At 42.5% G+C, this 27,967-nt stretch overlaps 1 protein-coding gene across 2 annotated transcripts in view; it reads left to right on the top strand.

The window, feature by feature from the left end:
- LOC117777942 (ephrin type-B receptor 1) overlaps positions 1–27,967 on the top strand; it is a 158,239-nt gene that overhangs the window by 111,717 nt on the left and 18,555 nt on the right. The window contains exons 6-12 of one of the 2 annotated variants that reach the window (XM_034613054.1): positions 1,913–2,037; positions 10,034–10,196; positions 12,720–12,828; positions 13,986–14,050; positions 19,890–20,078; positions 21,151–21,398; positions 22,356–22,571. In XM_034613054.1, coding sequence (XP_034468945.1) covers positions 1,913–2,037; positions 10,034–10,196; positions 12,720–12,828; positions 13,986–14,050; positions 19,890–20,078; positions 21,151–21,398; positions 22,356–22,571 — 1,115 coding nt within the window. The remainder of the gene's footprint in view (positions 1–1,912; positions 2,038–10,033; positions 10,197–12,719; positions 12,829–13,985; positions 14,051–19,889; positions 20,079–21,150; positions 21,399–22,355; positions 22,572–27,967) is intronic. The other variant, XM_034613055.1, reaches the window with a different exon arrangement.

Raw genomic sequence — 27,967 nt, 5'->3', positions numbered from 1 at the left:
GAAGTTTACTTTCTCTGTAGTGTGTGGTAAGAGACATCCGGTGGTTATGTTATTGCAGATCCACAAACCTAGACTGCTTGTGCTTGGGAAGTTTCTGTTTAATTGGTTGCTAGCAAACTTCATCCTGCCGGCAGTTCAGTAATTCCCTGGCTCAGTATGACATCATTGACACTGACATCAGCAGTAGAGTGTACCAAGTGGGATGTCACGATAAATTAGGTGAACCTATTTGTATAAAAAACTCCCCGTGTTGGCTGCCTGCTGTAAGACCACATAGTTTAATATATTTGGGCATTTTTGTAATGTTACTTGTAGATAGGCAATATCACATATCTTCTATTAAGCTGTTTTATTTTAACAAATATTCCTAAAGCTAATCTTTATCTGCATGGCTCCTGAACGAGGGCAATGTTATACGACCCACTCTGTGCTTTTCTGAGTAATACAGTTCTGTTGCACTGTGTGTTGGTATCAAATGATGCTAATAACATGACTGGTGAAATTTAGTTAGACACTGCAACTACAGAACATTAGTAAATAACGTTAGAAATAACTAATAACTTGTTTTCTATCCTGTTTTATCCCACTTTGACAAAAACAATGACAGTTATTGTTAAGCGTTGTTTACCACAGAAATAAGTGTGAACCGAGCTCTTCTTCTGAGCCAGTGGCGGGTCTAGGTTTTTTCTAAATCAAGGGCCATAAAGGGGCCACAATTTACACAGAGGGGCCAATTATATGTCCAACATTCATGTACAGCTCTTGATTCAGTAAGATGCACATTTAGGTGATTCATGTTTACTGTCATTATATATATTTTGAAAATTGTCCCTTGTTCAAGCACATTATCTACTTCAAAAAAGCTTAAAGAATATATATTCCTAACAAATTCTCATAAAGGGCTACTGAAACACGACTGGTTGCCGGACTTGTGCCAGGCTCAAGTCCACACCCTGAAATCTTAGCCAAATCTGGCAGCCATATCTTGGCCAGAGCTGACTTGTATTTGGTCCTGCGGTGCCAGAATATGGCAGACTGTGACTCTAATCAGCCTTGACTCAGCTGGCTACCTGGGTAGTCATGAAAGTGGCAGTTCTACCGTGTGCAGAGTGCGGACAGATAGTAGTGTATGATTTGAGGGCCTTCATGGGATGATATAAATGTGTATAACTTTTTATATACGTACATACTATAATTTATGTCATTATTTTACTCTACCTATAAATTAGCTTTCATTAGAATATTAGGCAAATAATGAAGTGATTTATCCTTGGCTGGCTTCATATACCAGTGTGAATCTAAAGTTAAGGACGTAGCTGTCCGTAGCTGGAGTGTGGGCAGGGACAGGAAACTTCTCAGAGTAGTGGCTTCGGCTCACTCTACTGTAAAATCAGCTTTAGCAGAGGAGACTCGCATAAATGATTCAATACCTTTACCTGCAGGTCTTTATTGTTTCATAGTGAAGTAAAGACCAATTTTCAACCGACAGAAAACTGTGGCTGACCCATATCTGCAATCATTACCTTTATTTTGTCTTCCCCCTGTCCATCTGTTTGTTGGCTGGTTTGTATTGTTTCGAGTTCCACAAAACCTGGTAGAAGGATGGGACATGAGCCAAGGAAAAACACACTAATTGGTTCCTAATCCAGAAGTAATGCAGATCCAGATTAGGGGCGGATCCAGGATAATTTTTCTTTCACTTACATTAACATTTTAATAGATTTCTCAGCGAATGATTCATGGATCTTGATGAAACTAAATAAATCATGTTAAGGGGACAGATATGTATGAGTGTGTGCATGTTGTTGCACATCCAAATTCTAATCTAGATCTAGTGGCAATGAACTCTACTGGTTGCAGTTGTAGTTTTACAGATGAATTTATTTTGTTTTACTCTTTCTGTGCCCCGCAGCTCCCTCCATAGTTCCGATCATGCACCAGATCAGCTCCACCATGAACAGCTTCACGCTGTCCTGGCCCCAACCTGAGCAGCCCAATGGCATCATTCTGGACTATGAACTGCGCTACTACGAGAAGGTAAGCTCAGTGTGTGTGTACATGTATATTTGTACGTGCGAGTACGTGTATCTATGGCATAGCCACTCAGGTATGTCACCTACTTACATTCACTTGCATAGTAAACTTTATTTAAAGCTCCCTAAATCTCAGCTCTCCCAGATATCCGAGTCCCCTGGGCTGATAATATGTTCATTCACCGTGGTCACTCTGTCTCTCCCACTGTTCTTTGGTTTCTGCTGCTGATGAAGTGAATGGGTTGACCTCTGCTCCAGGCCCACTCTGCACAGTGCAGCAACCTGTCCTGCTGTGAAAATGCATTGCGTCTGGGGGGAGTAACATCGACCCGTCTGCTCGCACACAATAAGTCTGCTTTATTAAGTGCCCATCCCTACACCACAGTGCCTATGCTGCTCCAGTATTGACCTGTAGGCTTTCCCAAGGCCTTGGACATAATGATACCGAGAGATCGGAGACTCCAGCTTTTTGTTTGGGCCCTTGTTTGTCCTCCTAAAGCTGATCGATAGGTATAGCAAGGTTGGTCATGCGCATTTTCTTTCCCCTCAGTCTGTGTCATCTTAAGCTTAAGACCTTTGTGAGACTTGGTGCACCTCGGCCCAGGCTATGCGTTCCAACTAAAAGATAAAAAATCAATAGAGTTTTATAAATGTTTTTCTTCTTCTCTTATTTATTTCACACAAACTCATTCTGGCTAAGGTTCCCGGATCGATATTCACAACCCCGCCTAAGAATAGGGGCTGTCACATTTAGCATTTTCTAATAGAGAGGACAACAAACATGTTTTTTAAATGATGTTTGCGGTCGGAAAGTTATCCAGTTGCTCGCTGTTTCCCCTCTGGCATTGCACAGGTCATGAAATTGAATCCGATTGCCATGGCCCTGAGAAGCCTTATCTGCCAGACAGCTTAGTGTCGTGTAAATAACACTTATGCAGCCTCCCATTAGCTCATGAATATCAATGAAACCTAATCCTATTGATGTTTATGTAGCGTGTCCTCACACAAATAGATGAGCACAGCGTAATCACAAATTAGTGAATTAACAAGGACAAGATTGTTAATTGCACAGGGGATAATTCAGGAGACGGGGAGGTTTGTGTGCAACTCCGTCTACCTTAGTGTTGATGCACCTTCCTGTTCCCCCTGTATGTGTTTCTGTCGAGGACTAAGACACAGAAGGGGAGTCAGAGTGATTGCTTTGTGACACACTGGGCTCGGGAGATGAGGTTTCCACACTGGTGGTCTTTTTTTTCACACTCCATTTTGGATCTGACGAGGCTCTAAACAGACTTTTCCTCAGCCAGCCGCTGCTGCCCAAACCTTGATTTAGTCCCCGCTCCCAGAAGACACGAACATTTTTCCACAATTTGGCAGATATAATGAATCGAAAAGTTAGAGTGAAATCTCCATACCCGTTAAAAATGTACTATGCATCGTGACAAGTCCACATAAGTTCTCAGTGTGCACAGTCTGTCTAGGGAAACGTGCATAATGTATGTTGCTGCATATGGAGAAGGAGGCAATTTAACTGCGTACCATCTAGGTCAGTCCTGCCAGCTCTGCCTTAGTCCTTGAAAGGTCCAGAAAATCTGAAAGCTCCACGCAGCCGTAAAGTGATGATGTGGCCTTTTTATCATCAAAGACGCTCATGGAGGAGGGACTGGCACCATGTCTATCACACACTCCCGTGCACACTCCCAGCTTAACACAGTGCCGTGGTTAACATATACAGTATAATGCAATCATAGAATTCTGTCTTTTTTTTCTATAAAAACGGCAACGCTTTACTCGCCTTCTTTTATATGCATCTCACTGATGCCTGAATTAATCTGAGCGTAGTCACACCGTTATGGTTCTGGAGTTGATTGTCTCAGCGTTCCTGGCACAGTCAGCCAGTCCTTAGCACAGCAGAGAGCTGTCTTTCTATACACTCCATCTCACAGGAGGCCTCCTATACCCATTTACAACAGCCGCTTCTCCAGCAGCGCAGCATTGTCACACTTTGAATTAAGTAAAACCTCGGGGTGATCATACAAAAGACAAAAACACAACCTGTCATCTTCTTTCACTATCTTGTCATAACGCTATGTTTTGGCCGCAAGTGTAATTCTAGGAGACAAGCTTGCATTTTTAAATAAGTCATTTCAATAATGTTTTTCTGTTTTGATGGATGTTTTGCATATTAACTTTTTGGGACGGTTGCCAGTATTTGACAGTTCACAGTGGAATGAAACAGGAAGTGAGTGCAGGATGACTTTGGATAAAGGTCCCTAGATGGCTTCAAAGATGGGACACAGTGCTTACATGGTATATGACCTTAACAGCTGCGCCACCAGAATGCATTATGGGATCAGCAGACGTAGTGAAATTATGCTGCATAACTGTATCACACAAGTTAAAATAGAACAATATAAACCTGTTCTCTAAACCGGTCATTTGATCCAATTAGATTATTATTGAATAATATGTAAAATATAAAGGTTAAAGGTGAAAATCCACAATGTTAATTATAATGATCTGTTGCTAGTGTTTGTACTGTGGTTAAATTAATGTCAAATACAAACCTGTGGGCTACGCAGTAAGTACAGAAGGTTATAGTTGAACCAAAGAGAAAATTATTTACCTCTAAAATTAAATTAGAATTAGGCTGAGGTAAATACTGTGGGTCAGAGAATTTTTTTTTTCCATGCTATCTTTTTAGTAGACATAATCAAGACCGTTGTGAAGATGTGTTTCGATTTTTTTTTTATTCGAAAATGAAAACCCAATCTTCCATCATGCTCAGTTGACATGATGGAAAAAGACGTGCATTTTGAAAATCCTACCTGAAAGCTGCAGCTGAGAGCTGAAGGCTGTTCCCTCAACAAGCTTCTCTTCCCTCTTCAACCCACCCTCTCATTACAGAGTAAGTGCTCCCAGGACCCTGTAAATTGGGAAGCAAGATGAAATGAGTTTAAGGCTTGCAGAGAAAAAGTCGGACACCACGCTCTCATTCTCTCCATTTTGCTCAGACCCTTTTCCTCAGGTTTCCCTGAAAATTTGGGGAGGGTGGAAATAACTCAGCATAGCGGAGGTCAGGCCCTCCATTAAGGCTCGAGCGGAGCAGCCACTGGCTCTGGTTACTGATGGCTCTGTGGGTGTTTGTGTCAGAGAGCGCATGTGCGAGTGCGAGTTTGAGTCAGTGTTTGTGTGGAAGTGTCAGCAGCAGTTCAGGTGTATCCACTCTGGATGACAGCAGCACCGTTGCGCCGTGATGTGAGGAATTCAAGAGCAAAGCCACGTTTACAGCACGCCGACAGAATGACCACAGCACCATCTGCATTTCTGGCACCATGAAGTCACCGGTGTATTTTACATACAATTAGCGATTCCTCAGAAGGGACGCCAGGAGAAAGTATTTATTATTCTTTTCTTCTCCGCCTGCCAGCGCTCGGAGCCAAACACAACACTTCTCTAGACACACATGGATGTTGAGCAGACTTTTAATGATTTTTAATGGGACCTGTGAAAATCAGGACTTGTTTAGCTCGCCCTCGTTCCCTCGGCGAGAGAATTCACGTTTCCACCTTGTTCCCTTTCCACTCTGTTCTTCTTCTCTCTGAACGGAACACATTCAAAGGCCCCGTTCTGGTTTTAACGTCCGTCTCGAGTGATCCGATCACATTTGGACAGCTCTGAGTACGTCTGTTCACACCTGCCATTAGAATGTGTCTCCAGTGGCCACTTGTGATCGGATTGCACTTCCCCGCTCTGTATGCAAATAAACACATACGCCATTTCTGTTGGCAGAGACCAAAATGTTGTTTTTAGCCAGTCCAACTCTATGGGTCTGTTTTCAATGTATTTGTGTAGTTAGAGAAAGTGAGAGTGGAGCCAAGAGGGGCTGAGTGAATCAATTTTACTTTGATATAGTCAAGAAAAAGGGTTAACAATCAATATATGTCGCTCAGTGTTACTATTCTGGGGGTGGCCTCTGATAAATCAATGTATGGGAAACACCAGGAAGTGTGAAAAATTGTTTTGTTTATTACTAAACTGTAGGGGGTCAGATTTGGTCAGCTGACGGTCTTTCAATACAGCCCGCTGTATTTACGTTCACACAACATATGTAGCAAAATAATCCTACAGGGGGTTCGGTTCCAACTGGGCCTTTCCTGCAAGTCTTCCCCCGTTCTCTCTCCTCATGTCACGCTTGCACTGTGCAGTCAATGGAGGCGAAATGACCAAAACATTTCTCAAAACCTCATGTCCCAGCCCATCTCAGAAAGTGGTCTGAGCCATCACATCTGAAATGCGTTGTTGAAACGTTCTCACCTGCACTGGACTTAACTGTCCACTTCTGGTGTTGATACCAGGTCTGAACAGGGCCAAAGAGTGAAAAGGAGATGGCTGCAAAGAACAAGAAAAACAATTTGAAGGAGCTGCAGCAAATATATTTCCTTTCAAATCATGTTTTCGTCCTAACCCCTTTACCTCTAAGGTTGAGCATGCAGCTTTGCAGAATCACGAAAGAAAGAATATTATATACATCGTTTGTAAATATGTGGTGATTTACTTCGTTAAAAATCGTTTTAGTGTCTTTATTTATAAAAACAATGACACTTAAACGTCATTAATATTAGATTTTATCAGCATTGTATGAGCATACAGAATAATTACCATTTTCTCTATCGTGAGATTAGAATTCATGAGTTTATGATAATTATTTGCATTTGGTAAAAACCCATCCACTCTGTGAGCATTACACTGTTCGGCCTATTTCCCCCGTTTCTTTTTTTACCTTAGGCAATACATTTTAATAAGGAACATTAATGGGAAAGATTTATTTCTTTCATTTCCACTTTACAAACATAATGTGAGAATGTTCTCTCTCTCATACTCTCTTCCCCCTTTGTGTGTGCGTCTGTTATTTGCATGCAGGCATGTGTGTGAGCCTGTGAAGAGGACACATGGTCTCCCAACATGGCTGTCTGTGTGCCAGGTGGCCATGCTGTCCGTTTTGGGTGCTTGGCAGTTTTTGAAACACACATGCACACGGAAACACACACACACACAGGCACATATCAAGGCAATTTAAGTGTAATTTTATAGTGCAATATAACATAGAATGTCTCTGTGGCCTTCACAGCCCGACAACAGTGATGGGGTTTGACTTGAAAAGCTAACTCAAAGAAAACCTTGGGAAATACGGAGGAACATGGCAGTAAGTGGCAGAGAGGAAATTCAAAGAGAGCTCTGCTGTGTGCTGGCAGCGCAATGGCAAATGGTGGGAAATGGGCAATTACTATAAATAAATTGAGTGTTTTAAGAGGTAAGACCAAATACAAGCATAGGACTTGCAGCAATCCAACAATATGATTTAAAAAATCCCAGTGCTATTGTAGCAAGTCGAGTTCTCAGTCCTATACAATTTGGGCCAATAAAAAGTTCCAAATAAGTCCAGTGTCAGTTCTCAAAGTGGTTCCAAGTCTTTGCAGAAGCAGGAGTACAGTAGATTAATGTGCAAAGAAAGGAGATTTATTAAGCTATCTGTTGTAGTAAATATAAAATATGTGTTTCTCACCAGCATTCAGAAAATGAAAAGCCTCTGTATAAAACAACATCGTTATTATAGTACATCCATTCATGCTAAGTTTGTTTCAGTGATTTTTACCGAATGAGACAGCAGCTAAACTCCCCACAGTGCCTCCTGTCTGTCACCTCTGGCAAGGCTTTTGATTGGCTGTTCTACCATCTGCCTTCCCACCTGCATCTCCGTCTTTATTTAGCAAGTTAGGGTGTGGTCCTCCTAATCCCCATTTGACCGGCAGCAGGAGAGGACCTCTCATGGCTGGAAGTCCCTCCTGGCTTGGCCTTTTATTGGCTATCCCCTAACCTGCTGCAGTGCCAAATGCCAGCTCATTTCTAAGTGGCAGATGTGGGACTGTGTGTGTTTGTGTGTGTGTGTCTCACATAATCCCTATTTGACTGGCAGCATGAAAGGACCATTCCTAGCTGGTGCTCCCTCAAGGGAAGCTCCCCCATTGGCGGTGTGCCATCTGTCTGCTCACCTGTCCTCCATTCAAACTCAACAGATGGGGGTGTGGTCCTGACTCCTGAGAAATGCAGAGTGACTGATAGCAGGTGAAGGCAAATCCTGACCCCGAGCAGTCCTTGCGCACTCAACCGTGTCTTACACCAGATGAATAGGTGACAATGGTCACAGTTTCTCATGGGACAATATGTCGTCTGCACCTCTTTAAAGATGTAAGCCAAGGTTTAAATGTGAAGTTTTAGAGTATTTTCACGTGTTGGAGAAATGAAAGATTGTGTGATCCGATGGACCAAAGGTCCGTAAAATGATTGAACTCTCGAAACCAATTACATTCAGCATTCCATTTAAAAACATCTCTCCTCTCGGAGACAGAATGAATCCCTGTTGGTGCGACGCTCTCCCATCGGAAGCCCAGACATTTGTCTTCATCAAGCCCAGAGTGTCCAATAAGAGCTAATGTGATTGCGCACATCATTACGTGTGGGAGGGGGGTGGATTTCATAACTGTGTTTACCTCGTGTGCTCAGTGACGGAGCAACCGGAATGATTCAATTACACCAATCAGATTGGATAATGATTTCGATGTGGGTTGCTTCTGCCTCGAGTTTCTTATCGCTTCCTGCCATCGTCTTCCATCCTCCTCCTTCCCTCGCTTCCTCAGAGCCTATCTACTTTTTCCACTCCACATTGTTGGCAGCTCAGATTTTTTGTATGTACTATACAGGTCCAGCATTAAACAATATGTTTACTAAGCTTAAAAACAGCCCTTTATTTACACAGTTTCACTGACACAGAGGATTTTGCCCCTTCCCTTTCAACTGCCCTCTCCCTCTCTACAGCATGTCGGCTTGGAGCTATCAGCAGCCTGCAGCAGTGGGTGTAGTGTAGGTGCAGTCTTATTTTCTGGCTGTCATATTCACTCTGGGTTATATGGAGGTGACAAGCCTAAGTAATTACTGATCCCCCATAGCAGATACCTCCAGCATGCCCCAAACTACACTGCAGCAGACTGCCTGACTGGCTCTCTAGAGCCTGGAGAGGGACTGAGATACAGGATGTGGAGGGCAGGGTCAACGGTTCAAATCATCCATTTAAATAAAAGATGGCTACATGTATGCATTCATACATGCATGATCAGATGCAGTTGAACAGATGCAGATATTCATAATCTAAATCTACATTGGCCTCTGTGAGGGTGAAAATCAAACGTTTCAATGAGAACGTGACACAAAAAAGAAGGCGAATACCTAATTAGAATATTCAAACAAACAGCAATGGTATAAAGGATGTTTTCTTCCATTTCCTTGTTGTCATATTTCAAAATCAACAAAACAAGAGGATTAAATGTTCCAAATACTTGCAAGTAATTAAACTGCCTCGTAAAACACATCTGAAGAGACAAATATGCAATGGTATGACTGCTCAGAAGTGCGGCTCTTTGTAATTTCCAAGAAATGATTGCCTTTAATTACCATATTGTGTATGCATGTTTCTGAATGAAAAGGAGATAGTGTTTGTTTGTGTGATCGGTTTATTTTACACTGTGTATAATGCAATGTTTTGTATTAGAGATTAAAACAAAAGCCTTGTTTCCAAACTTTAGCCAAACATGGGTTAACTAGACATCACAGTTTGACTAGGCCCTGAAAACATGGCCTTTAAAAGCATTTCACAATCTTTTACTGTCTTGTTCTTTATTTACTCTGTGATCTACTCTCCTCTGTCAGTGTTATTCATCAGAAAGAAACTACATTTCAAACAACTGTTTTACAAAAAAGTAAAACACAGTCCTAAACTACTTCCCTCCTAATTCGGCCGACATTGCCCATAGTGGATTCCTGGATGTACAATGTTTCACAAGCTTTTTTTTTATACCAGGATTTCTGTGAGTTAACACTTCTGCACCGACAACGTCTCAGTAAGTCAACTCTAACCTGCCTCCCGTGTTTGTTGCTCTTTGCAGGACCATGCAGAGATTAACTCCACCATCCTCCGGAGCCAAACTAATACCGCACGTGTGGAGGGCCTCAGGCCGGGTACGGTCTACGTGGTGCAGGTGCGGGCACGGACTGTAGCCGGCTTTGGCAAATACAGCAGCAAGATGTGCTTCCAAACCCTCACAGATGGTAAGGATCGCCGAGCCAGGAGAAACAGCTCTCTGCGACTCTCTCTATCTTTCTCTGTCTTGCTTTCTCTCTCACACTCTCTCACACACACACACACACACACACACACACACACACACACACACACACACACACACACGGAAATGCATCCAAACTCTTTCTATCACTCTTGTCTGTCTTTGTTATTGCATTATTATTATTAGTAGGGGAGACAGAAGGGAAGCGTAATGTTTGATTGCACTTTCATTTCTACAGCTAAATTAATTTCCTTCATGGTCAGGTTTGTGTGTGTGTGTGTGTGTGTGTGTGTGTGTGTGTGTGTGTGTGTGTGTGTGTGTGTGTGTGTGTGTGTGTGTGTGAGTGTGTGCTTTGAATTTGTAGAATGCTGAGTGTCTTTTGTTTGTGCAACTAACTGTGCTTGATCCAAAATGCTTAGCTAATTGGTTTTTCACCCGGCCCTTCTGTTGCTGGAGCGCCGTCCCAGAATGCATAGCTGTGATTAGTAGTTGATGAGCAAATTTTTTTTTTTTGCCATTGGGTGGGGCTGGAATTGTTGGAGAGAGGGAAGGGGCTGAAGAGGAGCTGCAACACCTGTCGTACTGGCAAGGTTATGGAACCATGTTAATTAATGTACTGTATGTGGAAGGAGGTAAGTGTGTACAGGGCCGGCGATGGTGGCTCTGCACTTCCTCATGAAGCACTTCTCGGTATCGTTGCCAGAGGAGTGGAACGGGTGCAAGTGTGATTCAGTGTGGATGGATGATTCACAGCTTGATTCCGTCTGGAGGGATTAAACATTTGACTAGACGTGTAAAGATTTGTCAAAGTGCTGCCTCATTGTGACTTTCTGGACTACGAGCCCGCTTTGCACGTGAGGCCATATAGTTCACAATGCTCCAGAGGCAGCGGTGACATTTCCACATTGTGCCGCGTTAATGAACATGGCGATGAATGAGACGATGATGATCTTGAAGGAGGGCAAGAAGAAGGGAAGGATAATAATGATGATGAAGGTGATTATTGTGGCTATTTACCTGCGCTCAACAGATGTAGAGGCGCAGTCACGGCCCTTTGCTCTCCCTCACGACTGCAAATTATCGTTGCCTCAGACGCGCATGCACACGCACGCTCGCACGTGCACCCGCGTCGCGCCTGCTCACACAAACACTGTTTACGTCTCATCCGCTGGCTCGCCGCCACAGCACAACATTCGTCATGGCAATTAGCAGCAGATGCTAAGGAACTGCTGACAATCACACCCACGGCTCCACCTCCTGCCACTCTCCCAGTCTCATGAAGGCACCCCCTCGCCATCCAGCCTCTGTGCACCCCCCAACCGCCACCGCCGCCATGTCTTTTCTCAAAACATATAATCCCTTTTGTCCTCCTGTCAGCACGTTTTCATACACCTCCACAAGGTGTCCCTCTGCCAGCTCCGCACACTCAAATTCTCGCAAGCAGTGCAGACTTGATTGACAGGTGTGATGAAAAACACGAATAGATTGGTCCATCGGCAAGATGACTGATGTGACGGTCCTCTGAAAGGCTGAGGATTTAAGGATTAACTGATTGTAATGGGAGCCTATTTACCGGTGGAACAGGTAGTTGTGAGATTTCTGTCCGTCAGCGAAAAACTCACAACACTCGTGGGTGAACGGGGGAAGATTTCCCTGGACCTCTTGCACCAAATATGCATCAAGAGAGAGGAGGGAGACAGTCTGGTAAAAAAACTTGAGTGACTGGAACATCAGTCACACACTTTGCTTGAAACATACTTGATGAAAAAGCGAGTTAAGAGTGAGAAATTTCTGTCACATTGCGTTTCCTCATATATCCCGGGCTCTCGCGCTGCTCCGAAGATGCATTAGTTCTCCCTTTATCACTTTAATCCAATATGGGCCCCATTCTACACGGGCGATTGGATTTAGAAGCTGATTTGCCTGCAGCCGGCGAAATTGTGCATTTCTTTAACCAAAGTGTTTGCTGGTTGCAAAGTCGTGCGAAGACAGGGACACACAAAGAGAACAGAGGATTCTGCCGTGTAGTGGTTTTAGGCTGAACCTGCAGCAACCTGCTCTGGGTATGTGCATAAAACAGGTTTGGCCTGTGATTGGCAGTGGATGACTTCTTCTTCAACACCTAAGAAATAACATTCCAAGGTGCATTTTCTTGTCTGTTCATTTCTGACAGGTATGTCAGATGAGATTGAGAGCCCCCCCCTCCTCGCTCTTTCTAACCATCAGCCTTACGCCTCTCTCTCACTTTCTCTGTCTCTCTCCTTGGTTTATCAAACACAACCTGTCAGCGAGTCTTGCTAAGGCTCACCGGATTTCAGTCACCACCTCTCAGCAGAGAGATCTATATGTTTCCTTTATCCATCAGCACACCCAGACCATTCTTTTCTGCCTCCTCTTCTTCCTCTCTTTCTCTCTACGCAGCTCTAATAAACACAGTCCTGGTCTTGAGCTTTACCAAAGCCATACTCAATGTCTGTCCGTCTATCTTCCCCTTTGTGTCACACAGATGACTTCAAGTCAGAGCTGAGGGAACAGCTTCCTCTGATCGCGGGGTCGGCTGCGGCAGGAGTCGTCTTCATCGTTTCCCTTGTGGCCATCTCCATCGTGTGCAGCAGGTAAACACATTTCCCCTACCTCTCTCTTAATACATGCAGCAACGACTGCAAAGTCATTGACTTCATTGCTGCAGTTGTCCCAAGAAAAATAAACATTAATAAACTAAAACAGTCGTATATCAGCCCATGAATCTCAATTACAAATTCAAAAGGTTTGTCATGAAAACAATGGCCTTAAAATGGCTTAAATATAACCCAACAACTTCCTCATTTCATGACTGGGATCTATGAATATGCTGATATGGCCCCGCCCCTGCCCCCATCTCTCACCTGCAGTTGAGGAGCCTTTTCCAGCCACTAAGCTCCACCCACAAGTTGACAGGATTGGATTTTGTTTACTGCAGTACAGTATAAACAAGAAAATCAACAGGATGGACGTATTAACATGAACACCATTTGTATCCAATATTGCCCATCCTGTTCCAAAGAGAGACCGCAGCACTGCATGAAGAAACATTTCTGTCATGACTCAATGAACCAGTTTTACAATCAAAATCTGATCATATATGATAAGCACATAAAACATTGTTTTATGATATCTGCTTTGATATATCTGGAAATTGCATCAAAACTAATCTGTTACACTAAAGTGATTTTGAATCCCCTGGTTAAACTCTTGCATCGTATGTGAGCTCCTCTCGCATCTTCTTGTCGACTATTAATAGAAATCAATTTGATGGAAAGGAAAGCCAAGTTGCCATGTTTGAAATGGAATATCATATTCCATAGAGAACTCAACAATTACTACTTTGCCCTGTTAATTTACTTAAGTCAAGGCAATTTAATGTCGCCAGCAGTTTGTCACATTGTCACATTCCCTCCTTGCCCCGGTGTAGATATATGAAAGCGGAATTTTCTGCAGTGCTGTGTGCAAATTTGAGCAAGTAAAGTGTTCATCAAACGGGCCGGGCTCTTTTGATGCTGAGGCAGAGGAGACAGATGAAAAGCAGAGAGATCCTATCAAGGTCTAATTAAAAATCAGCTCATTTTCATAAACTTAATTTACCATTGCTAGCCCCTCTGCAGCTGATTCACTGTTCAGCCACGTCATTTTGAGCCAATACAGAGAACCATGAACAGTAATAAGGCCTTGTTTACACTTCCTCTCATCCCGTTGTACCTAAAGCTCTCTCTCTCAATACTCATTGCTCCCTCAGGAAAAGGGCGTACACCAAGGAGGCGGTGTACAGTGACAAGCTGCAACATTACAGCACAGGAAGAGGTGAGTTCACCCTGATACTTAGATCCCATGTTAGCTAGTGGTTTGATTCTTTTCCATGTTTTGGCTCCAAATGTTGATTTGTCTGTTAATTAGTAGGATATCTCTTTTTTACACATGACTCTTCAACTTAATGTGTCAGTAAAGCACTACACGTTTCATCTAAACTTAAATATATTTGAGACATATAATTCTGGGAGGGTCTCTTTAACATCTTCTGTATACATTCATAAATGATTGGCATAATATTAACAAAATTAGTTGGGCAGCCTCCTGAAATTTAACGAATCAAATCATCGGACCCATCAGTTGACAGGTTCTTCTAGTCGAGCATATTATTATTTTATTTTTTTCTTTCGTCAGCATGCAGTGTTTGCAGTCTGGGGACCAGGTTGTCCTCAGAAGTGGCTGCAGAGTGAGCGCTCCTCGCTTTCACATTGCTCTCCAGGGTAAAATGGACAATAGCTATTGTCGGCAAAATGTGCTGTTGCACAGTTCCGACCTGTCGTTAGCATAGTGAACGTTGCTGTCACCCTAAATGTCCCACAGTTCAAAAATCTGGCTGTTCAATAAAGCCTTGCTTGATAATCTTTGTTAAAAACTAAATGGGACGAATAGTTAAATATTCATATTTAACATTCATGTCTGATTTGAATTACACATTTCTTAGTCAGGTCCAGCCCAAAGAATTAGGCCAAGCACTTTTATTCTATTCTTCAGTGTAACACTGTGGACCTATTGGTATTACCATATGACCATATAGGTCATATGACGCCACTCCCAGCCAGGATTTAGGTATGCTCCAAAAACAATAGCACCCATCAGCATGACTATCCGTCACCATGTTTATTTTAATGCCAATGTAGTTTAAAAACTTCTGTAGTGTTAAAATTTCAGAGGTTGTTCTGCCTAGGTGGAGATATGAGCTTTCTGAGCACTCTCACATATTTTATTAACATTTTCTACAACTTCACTCCCTTTTTTTGTCCAGTACTTCGCAGCTGCCATATCATGTACACTTCAATATGTGACATGTGCGTAATGCGTTTACTTCTGTATACGACACTAACGAAAAGGAGGTGAGGCATAAGAGAAATTATTTCTGGTCTCAGACGTCAGTGGATGTAAATGACATTTCCCTTTTTTTAACACTGTAACACTGACTGACAGTCATGTGTCAGGGCTTTACGATAGCAGTGATTGAGTCGAGCTTTAAGCACTCCCCTGTTGCTGACTGATGACATGGAGGAGCCTGGTTGCACACACACACACACACACACACAACAGGGTGTGTCTAAGTTTTGTACCTCAGATGAAAGCCCTATGTTCTGTCGACCCAGCAGTCTGAAAAGGGGGCTCACTCGAGGGGATAGAGTTTTGTTGAGGCGAACACAGCGGAGCGTTTCAACACAGTTACTTTGTGTCACAGCTTCAGCAGTGGCAGCTGGGGGCTCATTAAAACTACTGCGGACAGAAGAGTCAGCTTTGTCATCGGCTATCTTTTGAAGAAACAAAATGCAATTAACAGAAGTGGTGAAAATAAACAAAAGATCAGAGACGTTCGCTGCTCTAATCATCACATACATCATTTGAAATGAAGGGGAAATAAAACTCCGATAAGGGATCCTATTCATAGGTTTATTTCTTCAACGTGCAAACACTCGTGGATGGAGTAAATCCCCCACCCCAGGATGCATTGTTGTCTTCTATTCTTTCGAGATTTGACTGACAGTTTGGTAATTACAGTATTCAACCCAACAATAAAAAAGCGCCACTCAGCCAATTGTTTGGGACGAATCTCCCAAAAATGCGCCGCTGGCTTTCACCCAGCAGCTCATTGTTCCAGCTGTTGCCACACGCATGAGGCGATGTCTCGTCATTTCCAGCCCACCTCATGTGACAGGGCGTCAAGTGGGATGCTGCTCATACTGTAAATTCAGTAGGTTTCGCTAAATGGTCTTGGGTCCAATGAAAGTCAGGCAATAAAACAAAATTAATAATAATCGCAAGAATAACTTTCATCAATAGCAATATGACCAAGGTAGAGTGAGGCGGGTATATAACATCATTGATCTACCTCAGATTTGTAAAATGTTTTCCTGTTTATCATGTGATTGACATTCTCTGCGTATGAAGAAGAATTAAAAACCACAACCTTCACTCAGGAGCAAAAAACAGTCTTTGAACTTAGAGAAATAATAATGTGACATTTAGCGTGATAATTATTGATATGGACTGATACAACGTTGGGTAACGGAACCTATCAGACCAAATCAGAAAGCGGATTGTGTTGCCTAACATAAACATCACCGCACATGCCAGAGATAAAATTATTTTGTTATGTATATTTTATTAACTGTTTTGCACCCAATTATATTATGTATTTATATTATATAGCATTCATATTTAAGTTAACCATACTTAGAATTAACAATTAATATGTCAAATTTCAACTTCAAATTTGCCTGAGCAAGAAAAATATACATTATTTTCATTGACCATCGTTTTTTTTAAAGAAAAAATGATCCGATTTGTGTTTAGGCTAATGAAGCATCCTTGTTGGAAAAAATCCAAACAGTACCAAACCCTGGACTGACACAAAAAAATGTATGTTTATATACTGTCATGAACACACATTTAATTCCCACAGATCAAGTGCTGCTTTTTTTAATTGCCAGTATCAGCAGTGCTCATCGTGTTACACACACCTCATTGCATCTGAGCATTTACACTTTTTCTCAGTGCGCCTATTCCTTTCCACTCTTTCCCATAAACCAACAGCCTGTCAACATCAGCTAATTAACAGGGAGACATTTTTGTGGCATGTTGACTGTATGCCCTAATGCTTCTCTGCATATCACATCACATCTTAAATCACCATTGTTCGAACCCTGTTTGTCACTTTGTTGCTTCAGCTGTTGTTTGTGCTTCAGCATCTGCTGCTAGGTATAGTTATGGTTCGATGCCAAATACGTTTACGTGAAGTAATTGTTTCCACTTTCCACTTCACAACACATTCATGCATGGGAATTTGAGGACTTAGCTAAGACATAAACAGAACTCATGATCGTCTATAGATCTGTCTTTGCCCTTCATCAAGTATTAGAGGTCATACCCTTTACTGCTGATGAGAATTTTATCTTTCACAAAGTGAAGGAACCACAGGCCTGATTAAACCCACACAAACATTTCACTGTCTGTACCAATGTGACTGTTAATCCCATATAATTTTTAGATCCCTTTTGTGATTTCCATATAATAAGCCACACAGTGCGTCTGACAAATGCTTTTCTAACATCAGACGGTGGATAATTAGTTTGTGTTTAGGAAGTAAACTCAGCTCATCATATTCACAGAGCCACAGAAAAGATTAGTGTGCATCTTGGACTGACAGGAAATGGGAACGTGGTCACTATAGGCGCACAGTGGCCTGCAACTGCTTATGTTAATTTCTCAAAGTAGATAAGCCTATAAAATATATAATTGCTATCTACTGAAATTGCTAAATCACAAATAATGTCAGGCAAAAGACATAAGAAGTAATTATGTCGCCTTGCTGAAAGTCTAACATATGAAAGAGTTCCTTTAACTTAAAAAGATGAGCATTTATGAAGCCACTGTTTCACTAACAGACATTGCTATTTGTCTTTAGGCAACATGTAAATTCTGTGTAGTAGGACCAGTAATGTGATTGAACCCATTGCCAGTAATGGATTAATGTAAGAATTAGTGCTGTACGGTTGATTTGTGGATACATTAGGGACATTGAGTACACAAGCAGGGCAGACTTAAAGCAGGGTAAATGTTGGACATTGGTGAAAATAACATGGTTAAGTGCAGTGGAGTAAACTAGATTTTGTAATGCCAGTCAACTTAATTCTTAACCGTTCGAGTTATTAGGGTTTTATAGCTTAGGGATTTTGTTGACATTTATAGTCCAAATTACCTAAATTACTCAGTCCGTTCATCCGACCATCAAATTTAGAGAGGTATGAAATTATAGTATTTGTTGAATGCCCTTAAGTCATCGCAGCAGCTGTGCTTTGTCTCAACTAAAAATAGAACTGACGTTTGGTCATATTTGCTTCATACACTCAGATGAAGGAATAATTAAATATTAAGGGAGGAATCTATTTTTCATCTGATGGCCATAAAAAGATGAGTCCAGGTAACCAGGTCTGTGCCAGAGGGAGGGAGAGGGATAAACTGTTTGCATTTTAAATGATACATGAAAGTGGGCTCCGAACTGTGAATTAGAAAGTAATGACTTCTCTCAAGTATGTGTACACGGACGCGTGCTGTGCATATGTGCTCAAGATTTTGAGTTTCAAATGTTTGTTGCTGCACTGTATACGCTCCCCGCAAAGATTTGAAGTCCCAGCCAGTGGTGCTGCTGAGCGAGTGGCATGGCGACACTTGTCAACAGAATGACTTTATGGAATGCAGAGCTGTAAACCCACCGATGGATTAACTTGAATCCAATCTGTACGGAATCTCTAATGAGCAATTACATTCACAAATACAGGGTTCAAGACAATTAGTGTGGTAACTAGAATCAGCTTTTAGTCGAGAGCGAGGTGAGGCACCTTGATCCCTCCAAGACCAGACCTTATCCTCCTCCCGTCTCCTGAGACCCCTCCCCCGCTCTGTGTGGCTTATGCAAATGAGCAGGCACAAATTGACTTGATGGAGATGGGTTTATTCCAATCATGGCTGCCAAGGTTTTGACTGAGCAGCTCTGAGAAAGAGGGCTGCCCTCGTGTGTCAGTGTAGAAATGATGATTTTACGTCTGTTTACTCGCTGTAATGTCTGTCTAGTGTGTATTGAATTTGTTTACAAGTGTTTTTTCGGCGGTCTCCCCCTCCCTGTCTGCCGACTCAGAAAATTTGTCCTCTGTTTGCATACATCTCCGGTCTGTGAACTGAGCTCACCTATCGCAGAACGGCATAAAAAGCTAGTTGATAGCGCGGCGGTTTTATCTCTTTATGAGCTCCTATAGGGAGAGGCTGTGGGGAAATTGGTTCTACAACAATCAAAGAGCAGAGACTGCTGGGGTAAGGGATAAAGGGTAAAAAAAATCTGTCTACATTTACTCTCTACATACCCTCATCCCTCTCTCTATCCTTTCATCTTCCCCCCTCTGCCTGTCCATATTTTCTGGTCGGTTTCCCCATTAAAAGTATTGAATAAGAAACCTCCATTTTGTTGTTTGCACTACTTGCAACTGATGCTGGTCCAACAATCATCCAACTATACTATTTAATGCCTGCAGTATGCATTACTATTCATTTAAAAAAAGTCCAATGAGTAAGTTATCATAATTTACAACTGTTGGGTAGTTGTTTGTAGTAATTGTGAGTAATGTTGTGTCACACTATAGACCCATTTACACAGCCTGTTCAGGGCAGGTTTATTCTGCCTTGCCATTCTGTATTAAAAGGTAAAAAGACCAGATGGAGGATGCATTGATGTTCTGCCTTAATGTCGGTTAGGGTTGGAGGTAGTGACAGAGCTAGATCTATGTCTGTGTGAAAGGGAGATCAGCATGGATGCCGACGCAGTTGTATTACACGTTACACCTCAGAGTTTAGAACTCTGGCATACTCTCTAAAATCACACACTGGGGTGACATTATGCTGGCTTTGTTCCATTCACTCTAAACAAGCACAGGAGGCATAACAAAGGGTTTCCTAATGGCAATATAGCACAATCTCTGTATCAAAAGGGGCTCATGATACAAGCAGACACAAATGCATTCAATCATCAGTACTACATGACAGAAAGACAAAAAAGAGCAGTTTCTTCTTCTGGAAAGCTCATTGAGCACTTTGGTTGTTCTAGAACTCTCTTTGCGAGCCGACATGTCTAACTGCCCCTCCCCACTGGGCTGCCCGACCCACTTCTCAGGCTCCCCGGGGATGAAGATCTACATCGACCCCTTTACCTACGAAGACCCCAACGAAGCTGTGCGGGAATTTGCCAAGGAGATTGACGTCTCCACTGTCAAGATCGAGGAAGTCATTGGTGCAGGTACGGTGGATGGATGTAAAGGAACAATATATGTGTGTGCTTGTGTTTGTGTGTGTATGCAAGGTGAATGCGAATAACAATTGCTATATTCCCATGCATTAGCTCTTAAGTGTGCACACATGTTTAGCCTGAATCTGTTCAAGGTCAAAAAGTCTATCTCCTTTGGCCACCACATTAGGTGGAGACATGTGAAGGCCTCCTGTCAAGTGCACTAGCAGCATATAGGCCAGCTACCCTGGGACTCAATGGCATTACAACGAACTCGAGCCTTGCAGCCTATTCCCAGTGCTTCTCTGTTTTTGGATCCTATTAGGGTTGCTATCTCACATATTCTGCCTTACATCATCCCTTTTCACTTACTTTACACAGAAAACAGATGCTGTTTTCTGTCTTCAGCTGTGTATTTCCAACGTGTTGTTTTCCTCTGGACCAAACACCATTTTTTTTGGACATCAGGAAGGACATGCTGATTCCATATTTGTTGGCTCCTACATAGGCTAAAATAGTCCTGGTAATGAGACTGGGCCTGGAACAGCTCCTGTGGATTGGCCTACTCAGCAAGCTAGGTGTGAGGAAGTGACAGAGATAGGACAGGGGTAAGGATGCAGGGGGACTAACTAATTAAAGGTTTCCGTTTTTGTTGATTTCACTGTGTGGTGCCTCTGCAGGACATCGACATGGTGATAATTAATCAAAAGATATTTACCAGATAGTGCTTGCCTGTTATTCTTTGTGTAGCAAATATGAAGACACTTGGCAGGCTTTTAGGACAGATGACTACTGTGAGTCAGAGGAGCCAACACGGGTAAAAATATCATGAAGGTGCACAACTACAGCATTATTGGAAAACACTCATGCTTGATATAGACTAAATCAAGATCTATAATAGCTCTTTGGGTAATATTTCTGCCCAGGGACACGAGGATGCAAATAAGCTTGATAAATGAATAGATTTAGATCTAATCAACTCTACTAAGCTTTTGTGTGATCACAGTTTCATTATGAAAAATAGACCAGCTCTGGTTTTTTGACAGAGCAGCCACTCTGCACCCTCCCTCTACTTCCCTCTTAGGTGAATTCGGTGAGGTGTACAAGGGCCGTTTGAAGCTGCCGGGTAAAAGGGAAATCTATGTCGCCATCAAGACCCTGAAGGCAGGCTACGTCGAAAAGCAGAGACGGGACTTCCTGTCTGAGGCGTCAATCATGGGCCAGTTCGACCACCCCAACATTATCCGTCTGGAGGGTGTTGTCACAAAGAGCCGTCCTGTCATGATTGTCACAGAGTTTATGGAGAATGGCGCTCTCGACTCGTTCCTCAGGGTAAGTAATTCTTCATAAAAACATGCATGTACTATGTCATACAAAGTTGGAAACAAGCGGTTAAATAGAAACCTTTTTTGCGTTATGGGACTGAGACGCTAATTGGAAATAAATCATTAAAATCTCAGAAAAAGGAGTTCATGCAGAGAATCCCCCCTAATACAAATTGGAATGAGCCGTCGTAATCTATCCAGCATTAGCAGCGTATATGTTTCATGACAATTACCGTGGTTTCTGTATCAGGCTTTAATTTCTCTATTACTGCCTGTAACTATTAATGGACTCTTCACCTTTTCTTTTAAAGTCCGGATTGAGCAGACATACAGCTCAATCAATATTCAACTTGCTTTTTTCCTCCTTCAATCGCATGGATTGGTGTTCTATTCTACTTTGATCTAGGGTGGGTTTAAAGGGGCTCTTTGAAGTTGGCTTTGCTAACCGCCACATCCGACTTGTGTTTCCATCGATCTCCTTCACCCTCTTATTTGTAACTGTGTTTCGGGGTCTTCAAAGCTCGCTCTTCAGAGCATTCACATAGGGGTAGGGGCACCATACGTGGATGTTGGAGAGATGGATGCCTTCATGACTGAACGGAATAATGCTCTAACACCTAAAGTGAACAATAATGTGCTCAGGAGGCTAATGCATTTGGTCTATTTAATACAAGTATAGACTTCCTCTGGACATGAAAGCAAAGACTACAAAAGAGCTCAAAATGGCAATTTTGTATTGACGAAGAAAAGGTGCCATTTCTTTGACCCTGATATTAACTAATAGAGATTTACAACCTTCAAGCCTGTCGAGTCTTTTGTCAACATACCATCTATAAATCAGTAGTGAACCAACATAATAAGTTAGTTATCATTAAAAGCTGGTATGTTAGTATATGGTGAAAAAAATTCATGCCAAATATACGCTCCAGCTAACCATTCATTTGGGTTCCTGTCTGTCCTACAGCAAAATGATGGCCAGTTTACCGTGATCCAGTTGGTGGGAATGATGCGTGGGATCTCAGCAGGGATGAAGTACCTCTCAGAAATTAACTACGTCCATCGCGACCTGGCAGCACGAAACATTTTGGTCAACAGCAACCTGGTGTGTAAAGTCTCCGACTTTGGCCTGTCACGCTACCTACAGGATGACACCTCTGATCCCAGCTATACCAGCTCTCTGGTGAGTACTTGCAAAGTTTGTCTTTCATTCTGCCGGAGTGCCATGAATAACATTATCACTTGTATTCATCTAGTGTTTATCTGCATGTGATTTATGTGAAGTCCAATCATTTTTCCTATTGACCTCTTCAGCAGTTCCAAAAACATAATTTACCAGATTAATCAGTTTTGCTTCTTTCTGACACCGTCTCATTCTTTTTGAAGGTCTTGGAAACCTTTCACCTTTTCAGTGCCTTTCATTTTTTATGAGCTGTCTCTATCTTCTCTCATTCTCCTTCCCTCCTCTTTCTTTACACTCTGCAAGTCACGGACCGGAGGTCTGTCACATCTTCATTAGTGTGGAGACAAGTCTCCTCTGGGAAGGCTCCTCTCTAGTTGACATGCCCAGAGTGCAGAGAAACCAAAGGGCATTGCGGCCTCTCAAACTGACAGCTCTTCCCCTCCCTTCTCTCTCTCTCTCACTCCTCATTCATTATTACTGGGGCATCATGGGAGGCTTTGGCTCCTCATTAACTCCTCCACACTACAGATCTGTAATTATTAGCAGCTGTCGTTAGTTCATCTTCTGCCTCTCCTTTTCCTAATTCAAAACACACTTTTACACCCTCACAAACACACGGCGCAGGTCATTAGGACTCCCGGCATGCCTAAGTGTGTGTGAGTGTTTTTATTTGAGTGTGTGCGTGCGTGCGCACATAAACAGTTTAGTGTACATGCGTGTTTTTCTCTGTGTGGGTGGTTGTGCGCAGACACGTGCATGTGTCTGGTATCACCTCATTGATTATTTTGTGCAAATTAACTTATTTTATTGCTGTTGTGTTGGGAGTCGCTGCCTGCATCTTTAAAACAATCAAGAATTCTGCAAGAAAACGGGTCATTAGAGGACATGGACCTTGTTCCTTTTGTTATTTAGCCCAAACAAATCCTTTTTCTTTAATTGTGAATTACATTAAAGCTCAAATATAAATAGACATACAACAGCCCTATTTTGCAAGTTGCTAAGCAGAGATTTTGACTCAAGTCACATAGCTTGGACTTGAGTCAGACTTAACTTTAGACTTAACAAGGTGAAAAAAAAGACTTGCAACCCCCTTACCAATGACTGATCACCAACTAATCACCAATGACTCATGTCATACCTTTGGACCCTTTGATCCTTTTGACTGGCATCACATATCAGTTAATTTCCAGAACCAGACTGTTCAGTCTCAGCACGTCAACACTTTGCCCAGATCCACAACAACATCCAATCAAGTTGTAGCAGAGAACCACGAAGAACTAACGTTACATTGCTTAAAAAAAAATTCTGAATACATGGCAAGAGTAGTTAAAAAGTTAATGCTGAGCTAGCATTTATTTAACAGCTCAGTAACGTTGCCATCTAGATAGTTAAACAAGGTAGGAAACTTTATTTTGCAATCCATTGTGTTGACCACAAACACTACTGCTGCTCAGTGATATAATTGAATGACTTAAAATGTACTTGTGACAAAACAATGACTTGGAACTAGATCTGTCCTGGTTGCCTCCAGTGGCTCCACACAACCTCTGCCAGTCTTGACAAGGAACAAATATATTCACTCGGTTCTTAAAACCGCCTCAGGGGCTCTGGACATGATTCATCCTATACACTGCAGTGAATGTACAGCATGATGCAAGCTTTGTACATACTATGAATAAATATGAATACATTATGAATATATTATGCTACAAAAAGTGCCTATTTTTGGAGAAACTTCAAAAATATTACGACACATGCAAAAGTGAAGATCAAAAGCTCGCAGTCAGCCTGTGAGTCAGTGCTGACCCAGGTACGAAAAAGAGAGTTCTCAAAATAATTTGTCTTTATCTAAATATAGGTGGAAAAAATACAACCATGTACTTTATATCAACTCTATTTCAACCTTTGTGGTAAAGCTCAGGTGCAAACTGCTCTCTGCCAGAATACGTTTCATTCGCACAGTCTGCGTAAGCCTATAGGGAGGCTAGCGATTGGCAGGAGATGCTAGCCCAGGTGTGAACAGGAAGTGTCATAGGGGCCAGAGGAGATATGACCTCACACTGGTTTGGCTGAGAGCTAATTGTTCCCCAGGAATAGCTTGCTTTGTATGCTTGACTCCTGTGGAGAAACCTTGCTGAATAGGTTTTTATTTGGCAACAAAGAGGATCAGCTCCTCTGTTGTTTGTGCCGCTGAGCTTGCTAATAATACAGGTTGTAAAAGGTGGGGACAGGATTATAGATTGTACTCAGCATTTTGATGTTGTTTAATACAGACAATCTCCTTGAGGGCATTTTCTGGACAGTCGATAGAGCAGGTGAGGTTTGAAGTCTGAACCTGTTTGTCGGTTAAACACTCAAGTGCATTTGTTTCCAAAGGTGTGTTTCTTTTTTTTTTTCACATAGATATTTTTTTCAGAGCACGACAAAGCTTTGACTGTGTTTCACATCACTGTTGCCTTATTATCATAAGGATAACATCTTCAGTTCCATTGCTATTTTTATTCCTTCCAAATCAAGAGAGCCGTTCCATTCATATCCCATCACATCCCAAGGCTTATTCCATCAATATGCCAGTTAAGTTTGTAAGTAAAAAGTCACGTTATCAGCGAAGAAGCAGTCAAGTTCAGAAGTATTTGGACGGGTATAACATTTGTTGTCCTTCAGGCTCCTGCAGTTCAAAATAGTAATTGGACACAGCTGGGTGTTGTTTCAGTGTTAGGTTGTGTACAAAAAACTCACATGGCTCAGATATGACTGAGAGTTGAGTGTTAATACAAAGAAAGATGAGGGTGGCATACAACCTTGTAGACGAAGGAGCAAAAGTCAAGAAAATGATTCGCATGATGAAGACAATTCCATTATGACTGCTGAGCAAGTTAAGAATGCTCTCCGTGAAGTTGGCGTACAGGTTTCTTTGCCAACGATGAAGAGAAGACTTCAGGACCATGACCACAGAGGATTCACCACAAGATGTAAACCCCTGTTGATCTTCAGAAGAAGAAAAGCCTGACCGCACTTCATAAAGACACACAAAGAAACTGATGGAGGTCTGGAGCTCTACCAGTTCTGAAAGTGCATGGAGTGATGAAACAAAAATCAACCCCAAGGAAATAGTGGAGAACACCAGAGCTTTTCAAGGTGAGGCGGTGGAAAATCCTCGACCGGCTGACCTGATCTCAGTCCAGCTGAGCAGCGGTCCATGTAGTGAAGACCAGATTAAAGGCAGAGAGTCAAGCTGTAGCTGAGGGTGGCTGCAGCGGAACTCTGGGAGAGCATCACCAGGGATGATACAAAATGTCTGCTGTGTGTGTGTGAAAGACTTCAGGCAGTAACTGACTGCAAAGGATTGCAAGAGATTTTGTTTGACTTAATGTGTATCTGTCAAATTACTTTTGAAACCCTTAAAAACTTTGCACAGTGTGTTTGAGTTATATCTCCCACAGTTATTTTTACATTGACGAAAAACCCACTCAAATTAAAGCTGAGACTTGGCACTTTAATGTAGCATTAAGTACATTACTTTATTTCTAATTGAATGTGCTGAAGCTCACAGCCTGAAGACCCAAAAATTTAGCCTTGACTTTACATATGAGCGCAATTCATGAAGATTTAGCTGATGAAACCACAAACCATCACGTCTCTTGTCCTTATTTGAAGCTTTAGGAACAAGCAGACGTGTGTATGAAGGTGTGTCGGGGTCTTCAGGTCCTGTACAGGATCCTATACTGTAATTAAGCTATGCCAGCGCCCTTAACTTCATGACCTCTTATGCTATGCCACTAACCAATCAGCGAGCAAGGCTGTTGTGGCAGACAAGGCCGAGGGAATCAGGGAAATTAAATTGCGCTGACGTGTAGTGATTTACATCACCGTCGACCTCCTCCTCGAGCAACTTAATCACCTCTACTGCTTTTCAAATTTTTCCCTTCAATTCCAGGCACACCAATTCCAGTGCCTGTGGTGTGATGCTGGATGTATGGTCAGGGGACACGCTGGTAATTGTGTAAACCCTGGAAGTGGGTTCATTCTGGAGCAATGTTGTGGAGGTTTCAGACAGAAGGAGGCTGTCCTCCCTCTCTGTTGGCTGCTCACCAAAAGTCGAGATTAATGAGGCTCACAGGACAATGCTTGGACTGCTCTGGTCTTCTAAGGTGATGTCCGCTAATTACAGTAAATACTATGACGACAGCGTGTTTTGTTTTAGACCCAGCATTCTTGTATTCGTATTTGCGTCACTTCCTCATTATACACACACGGTTGCATAGTTCAAGAAATGGCCCAAAGGCACATGACAAGGTTAGGTAAGATGTGAGCGGTCCTGATGACCTGACAAAAGACAGGATGGATTTCTGAACACTTGGCGGACCAGGAGGACTTCTATATCACTCTTTTTATTCACCATTCCATCTATCTAAGGAGCCACCCATCCATGCGTCCATTCATCTATATTTCCTTCTGTCTCCTGCTGCTCTCCTGTTCTTTCCATTTCAAGGCTTTTCCCGATGCAAACAAATGCGCGTTGGAACGGCACGCTCAGTGTCGATGTGACGAACGATGAGTAGAATCGTTTCAGCCGTGATGGGTCAGATGTATTACTGTGAGTGAAAGTCAGAGATCTGGGCACCGGTCACTGGGGTTTGATGCACTGCAGTTTGTGGCCAAAATAAGAGAGCGTCAACAGGGAGGGTGTGTATGTGTGTGTGGATATGTGTGTGTGTGTGTGTGTCAAGTCTATAACAGCTTTCTATCATGCCCTCAGGGCCCTAGAGAGGAGGGCAGGTATGGGTCAAGAGTTTCTGCCTGTGCCTCAGCTGACGATGTGGAAAAGCTGTCATTGCCTTGCATGTCACACAATATGTACTGTATGTTATGACTGAGTGGGGCCTGTATGTATGTCGTGAGAAGTACGTGTTTGTGTGCTGTGGTTCTGGGTAAGAACACATATGTCCCCTAGGTGTCTTTACCTGTGTGTGTGTGTGTGTGTGATTGTGTGTGTTCACGTGTGTGTGTGTGTTTTTTCGATTGTTTGTGTCATTGAGGCTGAGAGGGGTTGAAAGGCGAGGTCACACAGAGCCAGTAACAAAGCTCATCCGTCAAATCCCAGTGACCTGAGTGACATTCTCTCAGCTCCGCTCCAGTGCGCGCACCACGCCGAACCCACTGTTGTTTCTGTCATTTGTCTGTTTTCTATTTGCATCCCCACCCCACCCCTCTCTTTCTGGCTTCAGGCCCATGCACTTTTTTGGGCTCGTCTGTTGAACTTGCTGTGAAATATTTATGCACTGCACTGCAAGTTAAGGGGACAGGGAGTAAACAAGAAGTGTTATTGGAACGCGTCCATGTGAACCTGGCCAAAAAACAAACGAAGGGACTTTCCTTCTGGGTTTTGTTCTGAT

The sequence above is a fragment of the Hippoglossus hippoglossus genome, chromosome 17, assembly GCF_009819705.1.
Source record: "Hippoglossus hippoglossus isolate fHipHip1 chromosome 17, fHipHip1.pri, whole genome shotgun sequence".
NCBI lineage: Eukaryota > Metazoa > Chordata > Actinopteri > Pleuronectiformes > Pleuronectidae > Hippoglossus > Hippoglossus hippoglossus.
This window is presented reverse-complemented; position numbering and strand designations above follow the sequence as displayed.